This window comes from Thamnophis sirtalis, unplaced genomic scaffold, assembly GCF_051295495.1.
Source record: "Thamnophis sirtalis isolate CommonGarterSnake01/CBP01778 unplaced genomic scaffold, rThaSir2_p1.2 scaffold_3, whole genome shotgun sequence".
In the NCBI taxonomy this organism is placed as follows: domain Eukaryota; kingdom Metazoa; phylum Chordata; class Lepidosauria; order Squamata; family Natricidae; genus Thamnophis; species Thamnophis sirtalis.
Window position 1 is genome coordinate 133267012 of NW_028261383.1, and position 19739 is coordinate 133286750.

General features: G+C 43.1%; 1 protein-coding gene across 2 annotated transcripts; it reads right to left on the reverse strand.

Annotated features, from left to right (window-relative positions):
• Window positions 1-4871: 4871 nt before the first annotated feature.
• TEPSIN (TEPSIN adaptor related protein complex 4 accessory protein) lies at window positions 4872-19669 on the reverse strand. 2 transcript variants are annotated; one of them, XM_087710157.1, is made up of 13 exons: window positions 19566-19669; window positions 18301-18373; window positions 17856-17947; window positions 17622-17715; window positions 16459-16526; window positions 16269-16347; window positions 15056-15121; window positions 13263-13466; window positions 11180-11351; window positions 10540-10653; window positions 9204-9282; window positions 8540-8674; window positions 4872-6379 (listed from the first exon to the last, which is right to left on the reverse strand). In XM_087710157.1, exons 1-13 carry the CDS (start codon window positions 19608-19610, stop codon window positions 5849-5851), a joined length of 1752 nt encoding a protein of 583 aa, XP_087566283.1. In that variant the 5' UTR covers window positions 19611-19669; the 3' UTR covers window positions 4872-5848. The 2 variants fall into 2 exon arrangements, with proteins under 2 accessions (XP_087566283.1, XP_087566284.1); XM_087710158.1 differs by lacking the exons at window positions 17622-17715; window positions 19566-19669.
• Window positions 19670-19739: the final 70 nt, after the last annotated feature.

Genomic DNA, 19739 nt, shown 5'->3' on the forward strand with positions numbered 1-19739 from the left:
CAGTCCAAGGGACTCACAGGAGTCTTCTACAGCACCATAGTTCAAAGGCCTCCATTCTTTGGCACTCAGCCTTTCTTATGTTCCAACTTTCACAGCCATACATTGCAACTGGGAAAACCATAGCCTTGACTATACACACTTTTGTTGGCAGGGTGATGTCTCTGCTTTTTAGTATGCTGTCTAGGTTTGCCATAGCTTTCATCCCCAGGAGCAAGCGTCTTTTAATTTCTTGGCTGCAATCCCCATCTGTGGTAATCTTGGAGCCCAGGAAAGTAAAATCTGTCACTACCTCCATTTCTTCTCCATCTATTTGCCAGGAATTGAGAGGCCTGGATGCCATGATCTTAGTTTTCTTAATGTTGAGTTTCAAGCCAACTTTTGCACTCTCCTCCTTCACCCTCATCAAGAGGTTCTTTAGTTCCTCTTCACTTTCTGCCATTAGAGTGGTATCATCTGCATATCTGAGGTTGTTGATATTTCTCCCGGCAATCTTAATTCCAACTTTAGATTCATCTACCCCCCCTTTCTCATGATGTGCTCTGCATATAAGTTAAACAGGCAGGGCAACAATATACAGCCTTGCAGACTCCTTTCTCAATCAAATAGGTACATTTTAACAAAGATTGGCTTCTAAGATTGCTCAATCAACTGATAAATAGTAAAACCAATTACAGGAACAAGAATAATTAGCCAGACAGAGAACCCATTCATACCTACTTCCCCAAACCCACAAATAGGCTGCCCAGACACCATTTACACAACAAAGACAAGCCAAAAGACACAAGGACAATTAAGATTGACCTTTTGATAGAGGTACACACACAAAACAACAGGAACACACACACATTCCTCAAGCCCATACCAATGGGGACTTTTACAATGGCCTTTAGAATCAAACATGTTTCTAAAATTTGAGATTAGAATCCGAGTCCACTAGTCCAGGATTAAGGCCAAGCCTTAATACTTGGCAAGGCACACTACAGGTAGTCCTTGAATTATGACCACAATTGAGCCCACAATTTATGTTGCTAAGTGAAACAATTGTTCAGTGAGTGTGGCCTCATTTTACAACCATTCTTGCCACAGTTGTTAAGTGAATCACTGCAGTTAAGTAAGTTACACTGGTATTAAGTGAATCTGGCTTCCCCATTGACGTTGCTTTTCAGGTCACAAAAACTGATGCTGGGACATTGTAACCATCATAACCAGTTGCCAAGCATCTGAATTTTGATCATGTGACCATAGGGATGGTGTAATGGCTATAAGTGTGAAAACAGTCATAAGTCACTTTTTTCAGTGCTGTTGTAACTTTTGAGCAGTCCCTAAATGAACTGTTGTAACTTCAAGGACTACCTGCATTAAATACTTAGGATTATGTAGTGTATTCCAAAACCGATAATAACTAAGGAGTTTTAATATGTCTCCTAATATATCCTGGTCAATTTGAACAATAAGATGGTTAGCTGAACCCATTTTACAATTGCAGGCAATGCGGATTCCTCCTACAATAAAAAGTTTGAATGCTTGATTGGCATAAAGGTGAATTAAAGTATTAAATCACCCTTCCTGATGCCAGTGCAGCAGATGATGAGCAGAATAATGGATGGATTTCTTAGCTTTGCTGTCCTTTCTGATCTGCACATCATCAGTCAATAGGAAAAACGTCATCCAATCACAGGGCTGCAGGGGGAGGAAGATAAGGTTGCAGAACTTGGTCCTGCTTGAATCATTACATTCCACAATATATAAGCACAATAAATATGATGGAGAAGTATGTTTTTTTTAAAAAAACATGCAGGTAAAAAGAAACAAATATTCTTCAACATAATGCAACTCATTGGTTTCAGACTTGCTTGTATAGGAAGTTATCATCCAGCCCTTTCCCAGAAAAATGAAATATCCTAGGAAATATTGAAAAGGCAGAATATTTCTCTGGATGGGAAAAGGAAGAAACATGTTTTAAAAGACAGAATAGCTGCTTGTAGTTTCCTGCCCATCCCCACTTTGTCAATGGGCTATTAAGAAGGCCAAGCTAGTCCACTTTACATAATAAAGAGTTTTCGCATTCAGCTCCAGGGGGATGGGATTAAGGCATGATAATATTGGCATTTTACCCAACTCACCACCTGGCATCTGAGAACTCAACCAAACCTAGATTCAAAACACAGCCTAGAGAGTTGCCCCTGCATGGCTCCATGGGAGTCTGACAACCAATCAGAATACAAGCTCAAGAGCAAAGGCCAGAGGGGGATAAAACCAGGGACTCAGCATCTCAGTAGGCCCTTCTCTTTTCTTCACCAACATTGAAGCATGTGATCACCTTTTCTGTTCAGGGCTCAAGCCATGTGGTCCTGTCCACCATTAAGCCATCTTTTCAAGCAGCCTCGTCTCCAGTGTCTTTTTCCCCACTTGGAGCCAAACCCAGAAGGACATTTCTTTCAACACTTGCTTGATAGTTTAAGAGGCATTTTCTAAAAAACTGAATTGTTTCTGACTTAAAATAAACATCTCATGTAACGTGGCAATTCTTGAAACCAGGTTGCTAGGCAAAGTACAGGTGTGTAACTGCTCCAAATCTGAAAAGTGCTCTGATTTTATGTGATTGCCAGATTGACCATATTATTCAATCACTAGAGAGAGAGAAAAACAGATCCCAAACATGACTATGTTCTGAAATGCTTTTCAGCTTTGAACAGAACTCAATCATAAAAACTTTGTTTTGTCCAGGAACCATTTAAAGGGGCAAATAGAAGATTATTGGCCTCTGTGTAGACTAGACTGTTTTGAAAAATAAAGACTAATTCATTTCTGGTGTGAACTGAAGTCCAAGGTCCTTGATTTCAGACAATAAATGTGTCTAGGCAGATTGCACAGCCATCAAAACTCCATGGCAACACCACAGTTACAGAAACTGTTCTCAGAAACCCAGTTTCCCCACCTCAAATAATTAATATTAGACATTTACTGGGAAATTAATTCCTTGATACAGCAGGCATATTTTTCTATATGAAGGTCAACTGCCTCAAAGTCTTTAGCATCCATTTACTGTAGACATACCAACCAACCACATTACAGATAGTCCTCGACTTATAACCAAAGTTACAACTGCACTGAAAAGTGACTTATGACCATTTTTCACATGACCGTTGCAGCATCCCTGTGGCCACATGATCAAAATTCAGATACTTGGTAATCTATTGGTAATGTATTCTGGTTGCAGTGTCCCGGGTTCAATGTGGTTACCTTTTGTGACCTTCTGACAATCAAAGTCAACAGGGAAGCCAGATTAACTTATCAACCAGGTTACTAACTTAACAATCACAGCATGGCAAGAAAAGTCATAAAATGAGCAAGACTTCATTTAACAGCCGTCTTGCTTAGCACTGGAAATATTGGGCTCAATTGTAGTCATAAATCGAGGACTACCTGTGCCATTCTCTCTTGCTATATTGTGATACTGTGTCAGTTTGGAAAGGGCCTACAAAGCCAGTAGAACCATTCTGAATATAAGTATTTTAGCATTAACAATTATCATTGTTCTTTACCAGCTGCACTTGTTCAATTTATTGGAATTACAATTCTCATCAGCTTCAACATAGAAGGGCTTGGTGATGGATGATGGGAGCTGTGGTCCATCATATCCATAGGGGTGCCGAAGAAACTGTCTATGAAACACAGTTTCAGTAGTGTTGGCTATTTCTACTAACATTATATTTAGGCACCAGTGGTGGGATTCAATTATTTTTTACTACCGGTTCTGTGGGCATGGCTTGATGGGCATGGCAGAGGAAGGATACTGTGAAATCTCCATTCCCTCCCCACTCCAGGGGAAGGATACTGTAAAATCTCCATTCCCTTCCCACTCCAGAGGAAGGTTACTGCAAAATCCCCACTTCCTCCCCACTCCAGGGGAAGGATACTGTAAAATCTCCATTCCCCCCCCACTGAGGGGAAGGTTACTGAAAAATACGGTTATCTATCTATCATCTATCTATCTATCTATCTATCCGTGGCACAACAAAACCGTGCTCCACTAAAGCGCGCCCGATTAAACCGCGTCGCTGACGTCATCAGCAGGGCAACAACAGCGACCGCGGAGAAAAAAGGGTGCTTTAAAAGCAAGCCGATTCACGTTAAGGTAAGGGTTAGGGTTAGGGTTAGGTTAAGCGTTAGTGTTAGGTTTAGAGTTAGGTTTAGGATTAGGTTTAGGGTTAGGGGGGGTTAGGTTTAGGGGTTAATTTTAGCTTTAGCATTCGCAGCGTGCTTTTTTCGTGGCGCTGTGATGTCAGCTATGCGTTTTCGTCGAGCGCGCTTTAGTCGAGCGCGGTTTTGTGGTGGAACCTATCTATCATCTATCTATCCTGTCAGTATCCCCTTAAGTCTTGTATCCTATCTTCCATGTCATGTGATAGCATAGTTTTGGAGGGCTGTCCGTGCTATTTGGGGGACAACAGGTACCATGGTGCTCACCAATCCTGTGTTTGGATTTCCTGCCACCCTGCCCAACCAAGAGCTTTTTACTTCTTCTGGTCAAAGCTTTAGAGTCTGTGGGCTACCAGACAAAGTCAAATCTTGATATTGACCCACATTAATACCATTTATAATTTTCTGTTGATCAGAGTGTTAGAAACTCCACCTAAGCTTCTGACAACAACTTTATTCTAGCCTTCCTGTTTGCAGAGGGAATGGTTAGAGAAGACAAGGGAAGGCTGGGTGCAAAGCAGGGCTACCTGTGTTTCAAGTAGCAGTGGGATCATACAGTTCACAAAGTCACCCAACTAAGCAACTTGTGAGGATGTTTGAGAACTACAATGGTTTTATGTGGACCATAATCAGCTTTCCTTCCCAGAGTGGGCAGAAGAGGTCACTAGCACAGTCAGTAATCTTTATTCTTCTAGACCTTCTTCTCTATTTGTTACAAGCAGAATTTCAAACAATGGCCTTTGACACATGATTTAGGCAAGAGGTGTTAATATGTTGTGTGAACATGTTAATGCTAGCTAATAGAAGGAAGGTTGGAAGGAATTAACTAATTGTCCTCAGTTAGCTATGTTGCCTAAGGATAACAGCATTGACAAATATTGTCCCCTTGTTCAGTTGATGGAACTGTCACAAAGTGACAGAAGGAAAATGGGGCTTTCTTGATATTTTGTCCCTGTTTTGCTTTATTTCATACTTTAGCAGCATGTGCTGAGACGAACAAGGAACAGAAAATGGTAGGGAGTAAGCAAACACCCCCCAGTTCATTTCCAATTCATTTTAATTTTTTTCAGCTTTAAGAATTTTGGCAGGCTTAACGCCTCAAGTGAGGAGCTGCCTCTGTCAAAGGGAATGGAGTGAGATAAGAGGGGGGGATGCAGCCTGAATAACATAATCTGCAGGAAGAAATAATATAAAATGGGACTCAATTTTAGTAATGGAAGAGAGTAACATTTTTCATAAGAACCAATTATATTGTTCTTCACAAGAACAAATGATTATCTTTATTCTTCACTCAATAAAAATAACCCATTTAAGAGACAGCAGCGAGGATTCAAGTCTTCTCTCTCATTCTCACGGATTCAGTAAAAATATAAATTAGTGGGACATATCAACCGAAACCCTTTTCAGAATAGAATGATAAGAAACCAGCCTTCCCCCCACCTCTTAATCGGTCAAGAATAAAGATGATAAAATTCCTGTTAAGATCAGACAAACTACTGTACTGTACTGCAGCCCCTAATTAGACCAAATCCTACCAGAAGGCCTCTCTCCCTGGAATGAAAAGAGCTAGAAAGATAGTTGGTTTGTTGCTCATCCTCCCCCCCCCCCCCCCCGCCCCACAACTAAAATTGCATCCGGAGGAGTGCTATATATGAAGGAAGGGAAAAGCAGAGAGTTGCTGGTTGTCCTCACTATCCCTTGTATTCCCAGGGAGAGATGCTGCCTGCGGCCCTGGAGAAATACAACCCTGCACAGATGCTGCTAGTGTCATGCTTGAAGGTGCGATCAGTTCCATGCCAGCGAATAAAGAAACGGTGCCATCTGGATCACCCCTTGGGGGCCTTTCTTCTTGGGGGTCAGAGCCCGGCAGCCTGCCTTCTGCCCCCTGCTGGCTGAGATCAGGTGGCAGGATATCCAATTGGCCACAGGACAGGGATTCTGGCATCTGTCCTGCTGGTTGGAACATGTTGCTTGTGAGGAGCTGAGGGGCTTGGGAGGGCTGCAGCGACAGGTTAATGGGCTTCAGGAAGGAGTCTTCTGAGAAGGGCACCGTGTTTGTCAGCAGGTCATCGGCATGCTCCAAGGTTGTCTTGGCAGACGAACAGGAGGCAGCCACGGGCAGTGGGTTTTTGGAAATGGAATGGCTTCGGCAGAGGGCTTCACACTGACGCAATATCTGTTTAAGCAGGAAGGAAGAGAGAAAAAAGATATTGACAAGAACAACAAGGCAGTAGGTCCATGATGGCCAACCTATGGCATGTGTGCCGGAAGTGGCACGCAGAGCCATCTCTCCAGGCACACGAGCCGTCATCTGTTGATCTTCTAGGTTCCGGCACGCCGGCCAGCTGGTCTTCACATGGGCGGGAGCACCAGAACCCGGAAGAGCAGCTGCCCAGTGCGCATGCACATGCCAGGAAGATGATCTTTCTGTTTCCAGTGCATATATGCACTCCGGCCAGCTGTGTGTGAGCATGCACATAAGAAACCAGGAGAACAGGTGGCTGGTTCACATGCACACACCAGAAACTGGAAGATCATCTTCCCAGTGCGCGCATGAGCACCTGACAGCTGCTTTTCTGGTTTCTGGCGCATGCATGCGCGCACACACACAAACACACACACCTATTCGGTACTTGGTGCTGAAATGGTTCGCCAACACTGCAGTAGGTAGTAAGAAGAGTTTCCACCAACACCTAAGAAGGCAATCACATTCAAGGAACTTATAGAGACACTTTCCCACACTAGATTCATTTTCACTTGTTGCTGCTGTTCCGTTGATAAGTCATACCTGATCTCGCAACCCCACGGCCCATAGCACGCCAGACTCCCCTGTCCTCCATTGTCTCCTGGAGTTTCCCCAAATTCATGTACATTGCATCAATAACACTATCTAATCATCTCACCCTCTACTATCTTCTTCTTTTGCATTCAATCTTTCCCAACATCAGGACCTTTTTCGATGAGTCCTCTCTTGTCATTAGGTGGCCAAAGTAGTTAAGCTTCAGTTTCAGTATCTGTCCTTCCACAGAAAAGACAGGGCTGATTTCCTTTAGGACAGCATGATCTACATTATTTTATTTTCAGTTTGAGCATCTAGCTTGAAAAGTGCATGTATCAGTAGACTCCCATCCAGGGACTATGCAATCCATCCCTATTTAGTTGCAACATAGCTACAGTACTAGATGTTCTCATTTACTCATTGAAGGCAAGCACTGTCTATGATGCCCTTGTCTTGGGGGTGGGGGGGTGCATGTGTATCTGAAACTCAGAGCATCATTTGTAGTGAATGCTGTTGCTTCTATTAAATCTTTAGGATGCTTGCATCTCCCAAGCAATGTCTCCCCGAGTATATTAAATAAAGAGAGGGATAGAAGATCTACGGGTTTTTTGTTTCCTTGTCTCGAATCATTCTTGACTTCTGGTGGCTAGATGCTTGCTGTTTTTGGCAACATTTTCCAAATGTTCTTGACTTCTTCCTAGAGCTAAGAGAGAGTGTCTGGCCCAAAGCCATCGTGCTGGCTTCTGCACCTAAGGCAAGATTAGAACTCAGGTTTTTCTGCAGCTGGTCCAGTGTACCTGGACCAAACTGGCTTTTTCTTCTATTCCTTTCCTGCTGAAAACAAAGGTGTGTACACACACACACACACACACACACACACACACATATTGTATGCCGGTGATGGCGAATCTATGGCACGCATACTGGAAGTGGCACGCAGAGCCATCTCTCTGGGCATTGGAGCTGTCACCCATTGCTGTTCTGGGTTCCAGCCAGCTGGTCTTCATACATGCGGCAGCACTGGAAACCGGAAGAGCAGCCACCAGGTGCACATGTGTGCACCGGGCAGCTGCTCTTCCGGTTTCCGGTGCGTGCATGCGCACCAGCTGCCTGGTCTTCTGGTTTCTGGCACCCATGCGTGTGCAAAGACCAGCTGGCTGGAGCGCATGCTGGAAACCGGAAGACCATCTTCCCAGCATGCGCATGCGCACCAGGCAACTGCTCTCCCAGTTTCCGGCAAGTGCATGTACACTGGCACCTGGTCTTCCGATTTCTGGTGCGCACGCATGCGTGAAGACCAGCTGGCCAGTGCACATGCGATGCCAGAAACCAGAAGATCATCTTGCCGGCGTATACATGTGCACCGGGTGGCTGCTCTTCCGGTTTCTGTCACGCACGCTCCCATTTCAGCAATCAGTGCTGAAAAGTTTCACCAACACTGCTATATGTCAACCCACACAGACCTATTCAGAATGCAGAAATGACATAGAATGCCAAAGTACAAGGGACATAGAGCCCGATGTCCTAGGAAGTGGACATTTCAAAAACAGGATTTACCTTTGTTGCTTTGTTGGCTACACATCCTGGGCTCCCTTCACTCAGCTCCTGCAAGTGTTTCTGGGTAACGGCAAAGATATGATCCTGGGAGAGCAAGTCGGAGCACATAAGGGAAGAGATGGCACACATTGCCCTCTGTGGAAGGATTTTTTTTAAAAAGGCACATGGTTAGGGAGACAAATTGTATGTTCCATGTTCTATGTGTACATAGCCACAATTGCAGAATCTGCCTTCTGAAATGTAATTATTTTTTGCTTCAGTCTAGCCTGAAAGCCTTAACACTGTACCAGTCAAGTATTGGATTTTGAGATCAGCTCAATTGCTTAACTTTTCAGTAATCAGCTAAAGACACACAGATGCTGCCACCTGTTGTGATAGTATTAAAAGGCTTGCTATGAGGAACACAAGTCCGAGCCTTTCCTTAATGTGTTGCCCTAAAAATGAACACCCCCAGGCAGCTGTTGTTCCCCATTACACTACTGTGAGTGTACTGATATAATGGATAAGAAAGAAATCCTACTCTTGCTGTTAGCCCTAAAGGAGACAGCTGCAAAAAAACAGAGTTCTATGGCTGCAGTTTCAGAAAATGATGCTTATCAGCCAAACCAAAGAGAGATTTAATGCAACCTGCTGAAGTAGATAGTTTTCCTAGGAGTTTCCTCACCATACAGATGCACTCACTGGGGTCCTTCAAAGTTCGGTTAAGCAAAGCCAAGACGACTTCACAGTTCAGCACTCCGCACCTGTGGAGAGAGAGAGAGAAGGCATAGAGCCCAACCAGGGAGAGAAGAAAAGGAAAGAACGTTGTGGGGCAAGGAAGAAGGTCAGCCGCTTTCTCCCAGGTCTCTGGAGATCCCTAAGCAACACAATTGCAAAAGCGGAATGTTTGTGACCGCTTTACGTAGCCAGCAGAGATCTTTCAGAAAGAGATGCGCTCTATTCGGTTTTAAGCCTCTCTCATCCTATGGAAATCAGGCAGGACAAAGCGAGGTGGAATATCATTACGAAGTGCCAAGATGGCAAGTTACTCATTTGTTGTACAGGTAGTCCTCGACTTATAAAAGTTCGCTCGGTGACCGTTCAAACGTAACGACGGCACTGAAAAAAATGACTTATGACCGTTTTTCACATGACAGTTGCAGCATCCCCTTGGTCAAATGATTTACATTCAGATGCTTGACAACCGATTCACTTTTATGATGGTTGCAGCGTCCCGGGATCATGGGATCACCTTATGAAACCTTCTGACAAGCAAAATCAATGGGGAAACAACATTCATTAATGACCATGTTAGTAATTTAACAACTGCAGTGATTCATTTAACATATATGGCAAGAAAAATTGTAAAATAGAGCGAAAATCCCTTAACAAATGTTTCACTTTTGCAACAGAAATTTTGGGCTCAATTGTGGTCGTAAATTGAGGACTATTTGTACTTCTAATAAACAGAGGACAAGGTCCATTGGGATTTTCTGCTTCAGCCTTAGCCCTGAAAACAAGGACTAAGTTGCAACTATTTACAATTTTAAAAACGTGATGCAAAGTTGTTGAAAGATAAGTATATGGGACATGGTGGCTCAGTGGCTAAGATGCTGAGCTTGTTGATCAGAAGGTTGGCAGTTCAGTGGTTCAAATCCCTAGTGCTGTGTAACGGAGTGATCTCTCGTTAATTGTTCCAGCTTCTACCAACCTAGCAGTTCGAAAGCATGTAAAAATGCAAGTAGAAAAATAGGAACCTTCTTTGGTGGGAAGGTAAACAGTGTTCCGTGCGCCTTCAACACCTAATCATGCCGGCTACATGACCACGGAGACATCTTCGGACAGTGCTGGTTGTGAAACGGAGATGAGCACCGCCCCCTAGAGTTGGGAACGACTAGCACATATGTGCAAGGGGAACCTTTACCTTATGGATACCATACACTATCCAGTGATGCAGAAAAAGTGGGAATAAACAGGGATGAGCCCTATTTTGGGATATGGAGAGCCTGTGGGGTTCTTACTCTTTAATGAAGTGCTGGGTTTCCTCACGAGTCAGGAAGACTTTGGAGCCCCTGGTCAATCCAGTGACAAGACTCATTTCTTGAAGACAATCATTCAGGTTTTCAGCTTCCATCCTAAAAACAAATGGGAGAAATTAACGTTGAGACATCTTTTCCTTCCCTTCCTCTGCCTCACAAGAGATCCCGCCTTCCAACTGACCTTCACATTGTGAACATGTGTGTATTTATTAACTGCATAACATGCTTGTCCTCTGGAAGCTCCCAAGAGGGGGAGAGGGTGTCTCCCTTCATTTTGTCACCACCAACCCTGTGAGTACTGGGCTGAGAGATAATGACTAGCTCAAAGTTCTCCAGCGAGCTCTGTAGTCAAGAGAGGACCTGTACAGAGGTAGATGGCTAATTTTTTTACTACCGGTTCAGGCATGTTCCCACGCGCGACACTTCTGTGCATGTTCAGAACTGTCCGGGTGGAGCCTCCTGTCACCACTACTACCGGTTCGCCCGATCTGGGCTGAACCTAGCCACCTCGGGACCTGTACCAGACTCTTCCACAGTCCAAACCAAAAATTCACTTTTCTCTCTCGGCTATATTCCCCTTGGCTTAGGCCCAGCCATCAGCTCCCCCAGCTTCTTCTCTTACCTGTCAGCACCACTGCTTGGCTCCAAGGCGCTGGAGTGATTATCACTGCTTGCTTTGCTGCCGGATTCCCAAGTTCTGCTCGGGTCGCTATTCTCTTGCAAGGAATTCTGGGAGCTGAGCCCCGTGTCCAGGTCCTCCCACCCACCTCCTGCTTGTCCAGGCTGATGGTTCACTGAGAAAGAATTTGCAAAGGAAATGGGTGATAGGACCGAATGACTTCTTCAAAAGCCAAGGAAGGCATTCATTTATCACTACAGATGGTCCTCAACTTACAACAATTTGTTTAGTGACAGTTCAAAGTTACAAAGGCACTGAAAAATGTGACTTACGACAGTTTTTCGTAGTTACCACCTTTGCAGCATCCCTATGATTATGTGATCAAAATTCAGATGCCTGGCAACTGGTCCATATTTATGACCGTGTCTGTGTCCCAAGGTCACGTGATCACCTTTTACGACCTTCTGACAAGCAAAGTCAATGGGGGAGCCAGATTCACTTAACAAACGGGTTACTAACTTATCAGCTGCAATGATTCACTTAACAACAACAACTTAACAAGAAAGGTTATAAAATGAGGCAAAATTCAATTAACAAATGTCTCACTTAATAACAGAAAATTGCGGCTCAATTGTGGTCGTAAGTCGAGGACTACCTGTTTTGCTATGCCTCAAAATCTACGAGGAATCAGGCAACCTTAACTGGTGCCTCAAGGTTGGTTTGAGTTTAGGAAATATGTTCAACAACATTTCCTGTACTTCAGGAGCAAAAGGCCACCAGCTGGCGACAGACTCAGGCAACGAGGAGGTTGGGGAGGAACTTGGGTCGATTCTGGAGTCTGGGGAAGGCTCTGATGGATGCTCTGTGTCGGATGCAGAGAGCCAGGGCTGTCCGACATTTCCCAACCACTGGAGAGGCAGTTGCCTTTGGAGGCTGATATGAGTGAGGAGGAAGAACAGCTGGGGTCTGTTCCAGATGCATGTATGTGCAGAGCTGTTAGGAGAGGTGAACAACGGAGGACAAAGAGTCGACTCGGGAAGCAAAGCACACATGAATGCTGAATGGCTCCTCCCTGGCTGGGGAATAAATAGAAGGAAAGGGGAGTGGTTGTCGTAGGAGACAACAGTTTATATTTCTGAAGGTTTTGCTCATTGTGTTTCGTGCCAGAGACTGCTTGCCAGAACTTAATTTGCAGCCTTTTGGCTGGGAGCTCAGGGCCTTGCAATTACCGCAAAGAACTGATAAGGTCTGTTACTGCAGTTAACTCTTTGAAGGACTCTTGCCTGGATGTTTTGGTGGGTGAATGCAATTAATTTACAAGAGGTAAATAAAGAGAAGGTTTTTCGTGACAAGGAGTCTGTGTCTTGCTTCTGCTAAGGCTGGGACAGAACACCACCAAATGATAATGAGGTGTTACTCAGAAAGCAGGCAGGGCCAGCCAGAAAACCCCAGTGTCCAAGGCAACCTATTACTATAGTTATGGCATTAAAAAATTCAAAGCAGCTGAAATCACCCTCAACTCCCAAACAAAATACAAAGAAATTGGTTTAAAAGTACCACTAAACACTGGAAAATGTGTGGATGTTGACTTAGGGGTTTGCCAAGGAGCACTTAAGTTGCAAATGTATATAGATCATGAGATGCTCCCCTCTCTTTGCACTTGCGGTAATTATCTACAGGTAGTCCTTGACTTACAACAGTTTGTTTAGTGACCATTTGAAATTACAATGGCACTGAATAAAAACCCTTATGACCATTTTTCACCCTTAGGACCGTTGCAGTAATCTCCATGGTCACATGGTCAAAATTCAGATGCTTGGCAACTGGTTCATATTTATTCAAGTGATCACCTTTTGTGATCTTTTGGTACTCAAAGTCAATGAGGAAGCCAGATTTACTTAACAACTGTGGCAAGAAATGTCGTACAATGGGGCAAAACTCACTTAACAAATGTCTCGCTTAGCAATGAAAATTTGGGACTCAATTATGGTCGTAAGCCAAGGACTACCTGTATACCTTTTCTTTTTCTCAAAAACAGCAACATACAACAAGGTTTAACATCTACTGAATTGAAGGTGTCTCCTACCTCGCATCTTCTTGGCTAGGGTTACTGGTGGCTTAGTGAGCATGGCGGGGCTTTTGCCAGGGGAAGGTGCCATCACTGGCTCGTAGACATTGTCTGCCATCTCCCTCCGAGGGGGACATGTCAGTTCCTGACCAGGGAGCACCACATTGGCAACCACCTCAGCTGCCTTCTGGATGGTAGCCAGCAGGCTTTTGCCAGGGGATACTGAAAAAGCAATAAAAGGAAACCATTTATACAAATCCGATGTTTGTTGTGTTACATTTAGGGAAGTAACTATGGGGGAGAAAAATGCCAGACACAAAAAATAACTTCTAATGGGCATAAATTTATATCCATCTTTTGGAAAAGAGATGGGCTAAGCTACAGAGTCCAAAATAACAAGCATCTTGACTAGAGATGAGAAGGCTGGAAAAAAACCCAGAAAAAATGGGGGGGGGGGAGGGAACCGGTTTTCCAAACAGCTTTGAAAAAAAATGGGGGGAAATGAAAAAAAAACCTGTTTCCCCCCAATTTTTCCATTCTCCCCCCCCCCAGGCATTCCCCTCTCTAGCCTTGACATTAGGTCCTATATAGCTATATCTCCATTGAAATATGCCAATGATAGCTAACCTTTTTCCCATTGCGTGCCCAAAGTGGGGGAGCGCAGGGGAGTTGTGTGGGTGTGCCCACACCTATAATTCTATGGGAGTGTCCCCTACCCTTCCCTCTGTTTTTGACACGCAATGGATCCATTTTTCACCCTCCCCAGGTTCCAGAGGCTTTCTAGGACCTGGGGAAGGCCAAAATGGCATCCCCCCGTCCCCTCCAGAGGCTTCAGGTGGCTCGTGACCCGTCAAAAGCGCGGACGACAAAAGCGCGATCGACAAAATCGCGCCTTTGACGTCATCACAGCGCGACGAAAAAGATCGAAAAATTCAAATAAAAATTAATAAAAATTAAATTAAAGCAAGCCGATTCACATAAAGGTAAGGGTTAGGTTTAGGGTTAGGGTTAGGGTTAGGTTAAGGGTTAGGGTTAGCTTTAGAGCGTTAGCGTTAGGTTAAGGGTTAGCGTTAGGTTTTTCGTTACTTTAACGGTTAGGTTTAGGGTTAGGTTTAGGGTTAGGTTAAGAGTTAGGTTTAGGGTTAGGTTTAGGGTTAGGTTTGGGGGGGTTAGGGGAAGGTTTTAGCTTTATTTTTACATTTTTTCGAACTTTTCCGTCGCGCTGTGATGACGTCACAGCGCGCTTTTGTCGAGCGCGATTTTGTCCTACGCGCTTTTGTGGTGGAACCCAGGTGGCTTCCCTGAAACCTTTGGAGGGCAAAAAATGGCCAAAAATGAAGGCTGAAATCAGCTGACCAGCATGTGAATGCGCACTGGAGCTGACAGGGCAACGTCTTGTGTGCCCTAACAAATGGCTCCGCATGCCATCTGTGGCACCTGTGCCATAGGTCGCCATCACGGGCATTTGCTAACTGCTGAAATTCCTATGCTTCATACGAAACAAATTGATCCTCCCCAAGTACAAAATTGTCAGGTGAAACCATAGGATCTCTTCTCTGGCAATGTATTCAATTGATTTCTTCTGTACAGCTCAACTTGCTTTAGTGCTCAGATTGGCTATGAGCCCAAGCAAGTTCTGCTGGATACTGCTAGAAATCCGGAGAGGAAAAGTTCTGAATATGATAAATAGCAAAATTCTGGAGGCCAAGTGGAAGAAGCAGAAGACTAGGAGGCCGGAAGAAGGTTCTTGCCCAAAGAGCTGGGGGTATCGTAAAAATCATGTCCCTTCAGCTCTTGAGCCAAATGCTTACCAGAGCTGTTCTTTTCAAAACCAAAGCCTTCGAGTGAGCCAGGGGGCCTGGACCTATTTCCCATGCCTAGGAAGAGAGACATGAAAGGAACTTTACAAAAGAAGTCTGAATCCAGCATGGTGCTTCTGCAGGCAGCTCACATATGCTTTGATCCACTTTATCAGCATCAGGTGAAAATGACTTTAACAGCAATTATTTTTATCCTACTGTCATTTTTTTTAAAAAAAAATTAAAATCTCATTTCTTTTTAAAAAAAACCTTTTATTTTGTTTGTACAAACTTCACATCTTGCAAAGATGTGAACTATTTTTATAAACAAGTGGACATATCTAATATTCCTTCTTCCTTTTATTTCCCTCACAACAACCCTGTAAACTGGGTTGGGCCTAGAGAGAGAGGAACTGGCCCCAAAGTCATCCAGCTACCTTTCCTGCCTAGGACTAGAACTCACAGTCTCCTGGTTTCTAGGCCAGCACCTTAACCACTACCCCAAACTATCTCTCCATTCACATTCTATTCATTCAAATAAAGAAATGGTCAAAAACTGCCACTGAGATAAGAAAGCTCGGGTATTTTGAGAACTGCTTCTTCTCAGAAAATATACCACCAGATTGTAGGTATGCAAATGAATTGTTGTTAGCAGATTATTGGATCTGAAGACAAATTGCCTGAAACCACGAGGCCGAGTTCTTCCAATGTCAGGCTGAGGTTATAGTAGCAACTGACTTACTTCCTGGCTAAAGAGAGGCACAGAAACAGAATAAATTTTACTTCTCTCATCCTAACAACAAAGGCTGCATGGAAATGGAAGGAGCCTATCCATTCTTACTCTCAACAGTTGTTCCTTCTACTCAGCTGAAGCTTTGCTGCAAGCAGCTTCACAGTGAAATTATTCCCACCTGGCCACAATAATTGGGCCTAGAGTTATAATTCTGCTATAGCTCTAATGCCAGGCTTAATTCTGGAATATTTGAAAAAGGCAAAATAGATGGTTCAACACCCCCAAACCAGAAGTAATTGGACAGTATCATTCTCAAAGGTAGTATTCTCTTCCCTCTGTTATTGAGGGCCAGGAAGTCATGCTCACCTTAGCATGGAAGGAAAAGAGGAAAAATGAGGAAAAGGAAAATAAAATTACATATTTTTAACTGAAAAAGGTAATACAGGGGAACTACACAGGCACTAGGGTCTTATCTTGGCAGTATTGGTTTACCTGATGAAGGCAGCTCTTTAGATGGCTGAGTAACACATTGAGGCAACAGCACATCTGAAAATAAAGTGCCTGCCAGGTCCTACAAGGAGAGGCAAGCAAAGGGCAATGTGATGAACGGTCATACAGAAAGCCCTTCTACACAGTAGGCTTTGAGAGCATCAAAATTTTATGACTGGGTCTTGTCACTCACCTGTGCAGTCATCCGCACTTTCTGATGCAAGCTGTTGCCATGGAGAGGATCAGGAGGCCCTGTGAATCCTACAGGGTAGAGGAGAGAGATGGTGAGGCAGCAAAAGAGCAGAATGCATGTGTGCTTTGCATAGGTTTCACTCCTTATAGACTGCTAAAAACAGAATCAGCCAAAGCAGCTGAGCCTGTTTTGCAGCAATGAAAAACATCCTATGCAACAAGTTCCATATCAACAATCCTAGTACAAAACATGTCCCCAACAGAGAAAGTAATAGCAATAGCACTTGGACTTTATCTACCACTTCATAATGCTTTAGGTGGTTTACAATGTTAGCATATTGCCCCCAACAATCTGGGTCCTTATTTTACTGAAGAATGGAAGGTTGAGTCAATCGTGAGCCAATCAGGCTCAAACTCCTGATCGTGTGTAGAGTTAACCCACAATACTGCATTCTATCCACTGTGCCACCATAGCTCCTAAGTTCCACAATCACAAAGAGTTATGTAATAAAGATCACTTGTGACTTTCATATTGATGCAGAATAATCAATGAGGTTTTATGCAGGCAAATATGCGCAGAAACTACAATATTGGCAATAGTTGCCAATTCATCTCCATCTCCCTCTTCCCTATGCTATAGAAAATAAAGTGAGCACAAGAGATATCTATAGTCAGAGTTGTCCACTAGGAGCAACACCTTCAACTTATTTGAAAAAGTAAAGTAATTAAAATGTTTGTTTTATTGGAGCCGTCTTCTTGGCAGGGAAAGATACTTTAGAACTGATAGTACAATGACAGCTATGTTCTCCTCATGGACTACTGATGACAAAATCTGGAGAAGGGAAAATTGTTTTCTCCCATTTGCTTCTAGTGTAGTGTCAAGGGGTATTTTTCCATATATCCCTAACCCAGGAGATCAGTGGGACCTATTCCCTGATGGTTATATAACTAATAGTTTGCATCTGAGCTATTTTCTGACCCAAACTTACTAATTAGCCTTAGGCAAACCTATCTTCTCTTAGTATCAGCTGTAATGTATGACAATAACATTAAATCTGCTGCTGTTTTCATCAATTTGTGTAAAAGAGATCACATAGGTGCTGAATGAACATTATATAACTATTATTAGGAAGATAGTTATTCTTGTTGGAATCTCTGACCTACCTATGGCTTCCTGAATGAATGAAGAATTCCTCTTAAGCTGCAGAAGGAAAGGTGACGAGCCATGGGTACACATATAGAGCAGGATCTTAAGTACCTAAGAATGCAGAAGCTAAGTTGGGATTGTGAAAATAGATTTAAAAGTATAAATCTTTGCTTTTGTTTCAAAGTTAAGGATGCCTACTCCAAAGACCAACTCTAGTTTTGGCCACATTCTTTCAAATCACTTTTTTTTACCTTTAGCTTGATATGACATGAGTTGCTCTGAAGACGATTGAGGAGGTATTCAAGGAGACAGTGACTGCTTCCTGTTGATTCATGGGAGATCTCTGGAAGTTTATGTTAAAGAGTTAGCAAAGTAAAGGAATTGATAGACAAGGATCACTCAAACTTTTGTGCTGATCGGCTTTCTACATTTCTTGTATTGCTAGAATAAGATTTTTTTTTAATACAATGGGTTTTCAGTATGAAGGTATGGAATTTAGGAGATGGGAGGATGCAACTGAAAAAATGTAGCAGCTGGTCTCCCAATCTGTTGCAAGATTCCAGAATTTTAGATATATTAGACTTTGTTAGAGCCACACATTTTTGCTATTCACGAAAGTGAGTACTGCATAACTAAAATTATTTCATGAATAGATCACATACAGATCATCCAACTGTTCTAAAGATCAAAGGATACTGGCAATCTCTTCAAGCAGATAACCTGGGCATGGAACTTCATCATCTGAGGTGCCTTTGATTAGTGTGGGTAGCTGAAGAAAAGAACACACATATATAAAAAAGTCACTTTCCCTTAATATGTAATTGTTAGTATCAAGAATCAATGGCAGTATGAGGCAACAGAAATTAAAAAGAGCATACATAGCAATGAAAACATACAGGTAGCCTAATAGTATCATTTCATGAATAAGGAAGCATTACTATTGGAGTTCATTCACCCTGATAGAAGAAAAAAGTATTTTATGTTTTACAATATTTACAAATATCTTTTTACAAATTTTAGTTGGTATAAAAAAAAAGAATGAAACCTGCATTTTCTCTAGCCAAAAAGGGCAAAAAAAACCCAAAAAAACATCTCCAAATGCAGACGGAAAAAAAATGATCTTCTTTGCTTCCAAATGCTTGAATGGTTATTTCATTTCAAGCAAACTTAACCTAAAACAATGTGACTCCCCTGCACACTGGTTGACATCTCTTCGAGTTATCACTGGTTATTTTTGAGGCAGCTGGTAACACCTCTTTTTACAAGTAGGTGTCATCCTATGTTTGCGCTGCTAAGTGGAACTTTAATATCATCACTTGTGGTTTGTGCCTTGCTGGACTTACTATCTGGCTAGTATAATTTATCCAGCTTCAACAATCTTTGTAAAATGCTTATTTCAATTAAATTCCCTGGTAGCATCAGACCGCTGTAAGCCACTATTACTGTATCACTGACATACAGCATAGCAACTGGAAAAGTAAAGTATTGATGCTGGGATGAAAACAATTGGTGTCTTCATTTTTTTTATCCCAATTCACATATGCTACTGGTCTCATAGCCCTTTAGAGACTGCATTACTTCAGTGTTAGTAAGTATATTGTATGTTTTAATGCTTTACAATTGATCAAGGCCTGATGTTATTGTAAACAAAGAAAAAGAGAATGATTCTGCAAGCCTTTTCAATGGCTCAGCATGCAACATGCAAGCTCCACGTCTACACCTTGCACGGATAAAATAGTCCATAACCCATCTTTATTTTCTTCTCTGCCCTTATGCTGCTAAAGTATCGAGCTATAAAAAGAACTGAAGTATTTAATACATTTCCAGGGGGGGGGGGAATCCATAACTCCATCTGGCATCTTGACCTCCACCCTACCGCAGAGATTTTAGGGTAAATTAATACGCTAAATCTCCACACGTCCCGTCCCTAAGCAAAGTATCGTATTATTATCCACGCTAACCCGAGTCAAGAAACTCAGCCGATCTCGCAAAGGGACAGCCGCCATGGTGACTTCCGGGTTCAGCCATACGCTTCAACACCCCGCCTCCTGGGGCGCCAAGTACTCCAATCGAATGGCGACCATATCCCCATCCAGCCAATCACGTGCTTCGGCAAACAGCTGCCTCTGTCGTCA

Bases quoted from the DNA above. Each gene is read 5' to 3' on its own strand.
- TEPSIN (XM_087710157.1), bottom strand. From the start codon at position 19,610: ATGGCGGCTGTCCCTTTGCGAGATCGGCTGAGTTTCTTGACTCGG. The intron at 17,948-18,300 runs GTATCCTTTGAT...ATAAACTTCCAG, and splicing joins TCTGCTTGAAGAGATTGCCA to AGATCTCCCATGAATCAACA. The intron at 10,654-11,179 runs GTAAGAGAAGAA...ATTTGTTTTTAG, and splicing joins CCAAGCAGTGGTGCTGACAG to GATGGAAGCTGAAAACCTGA.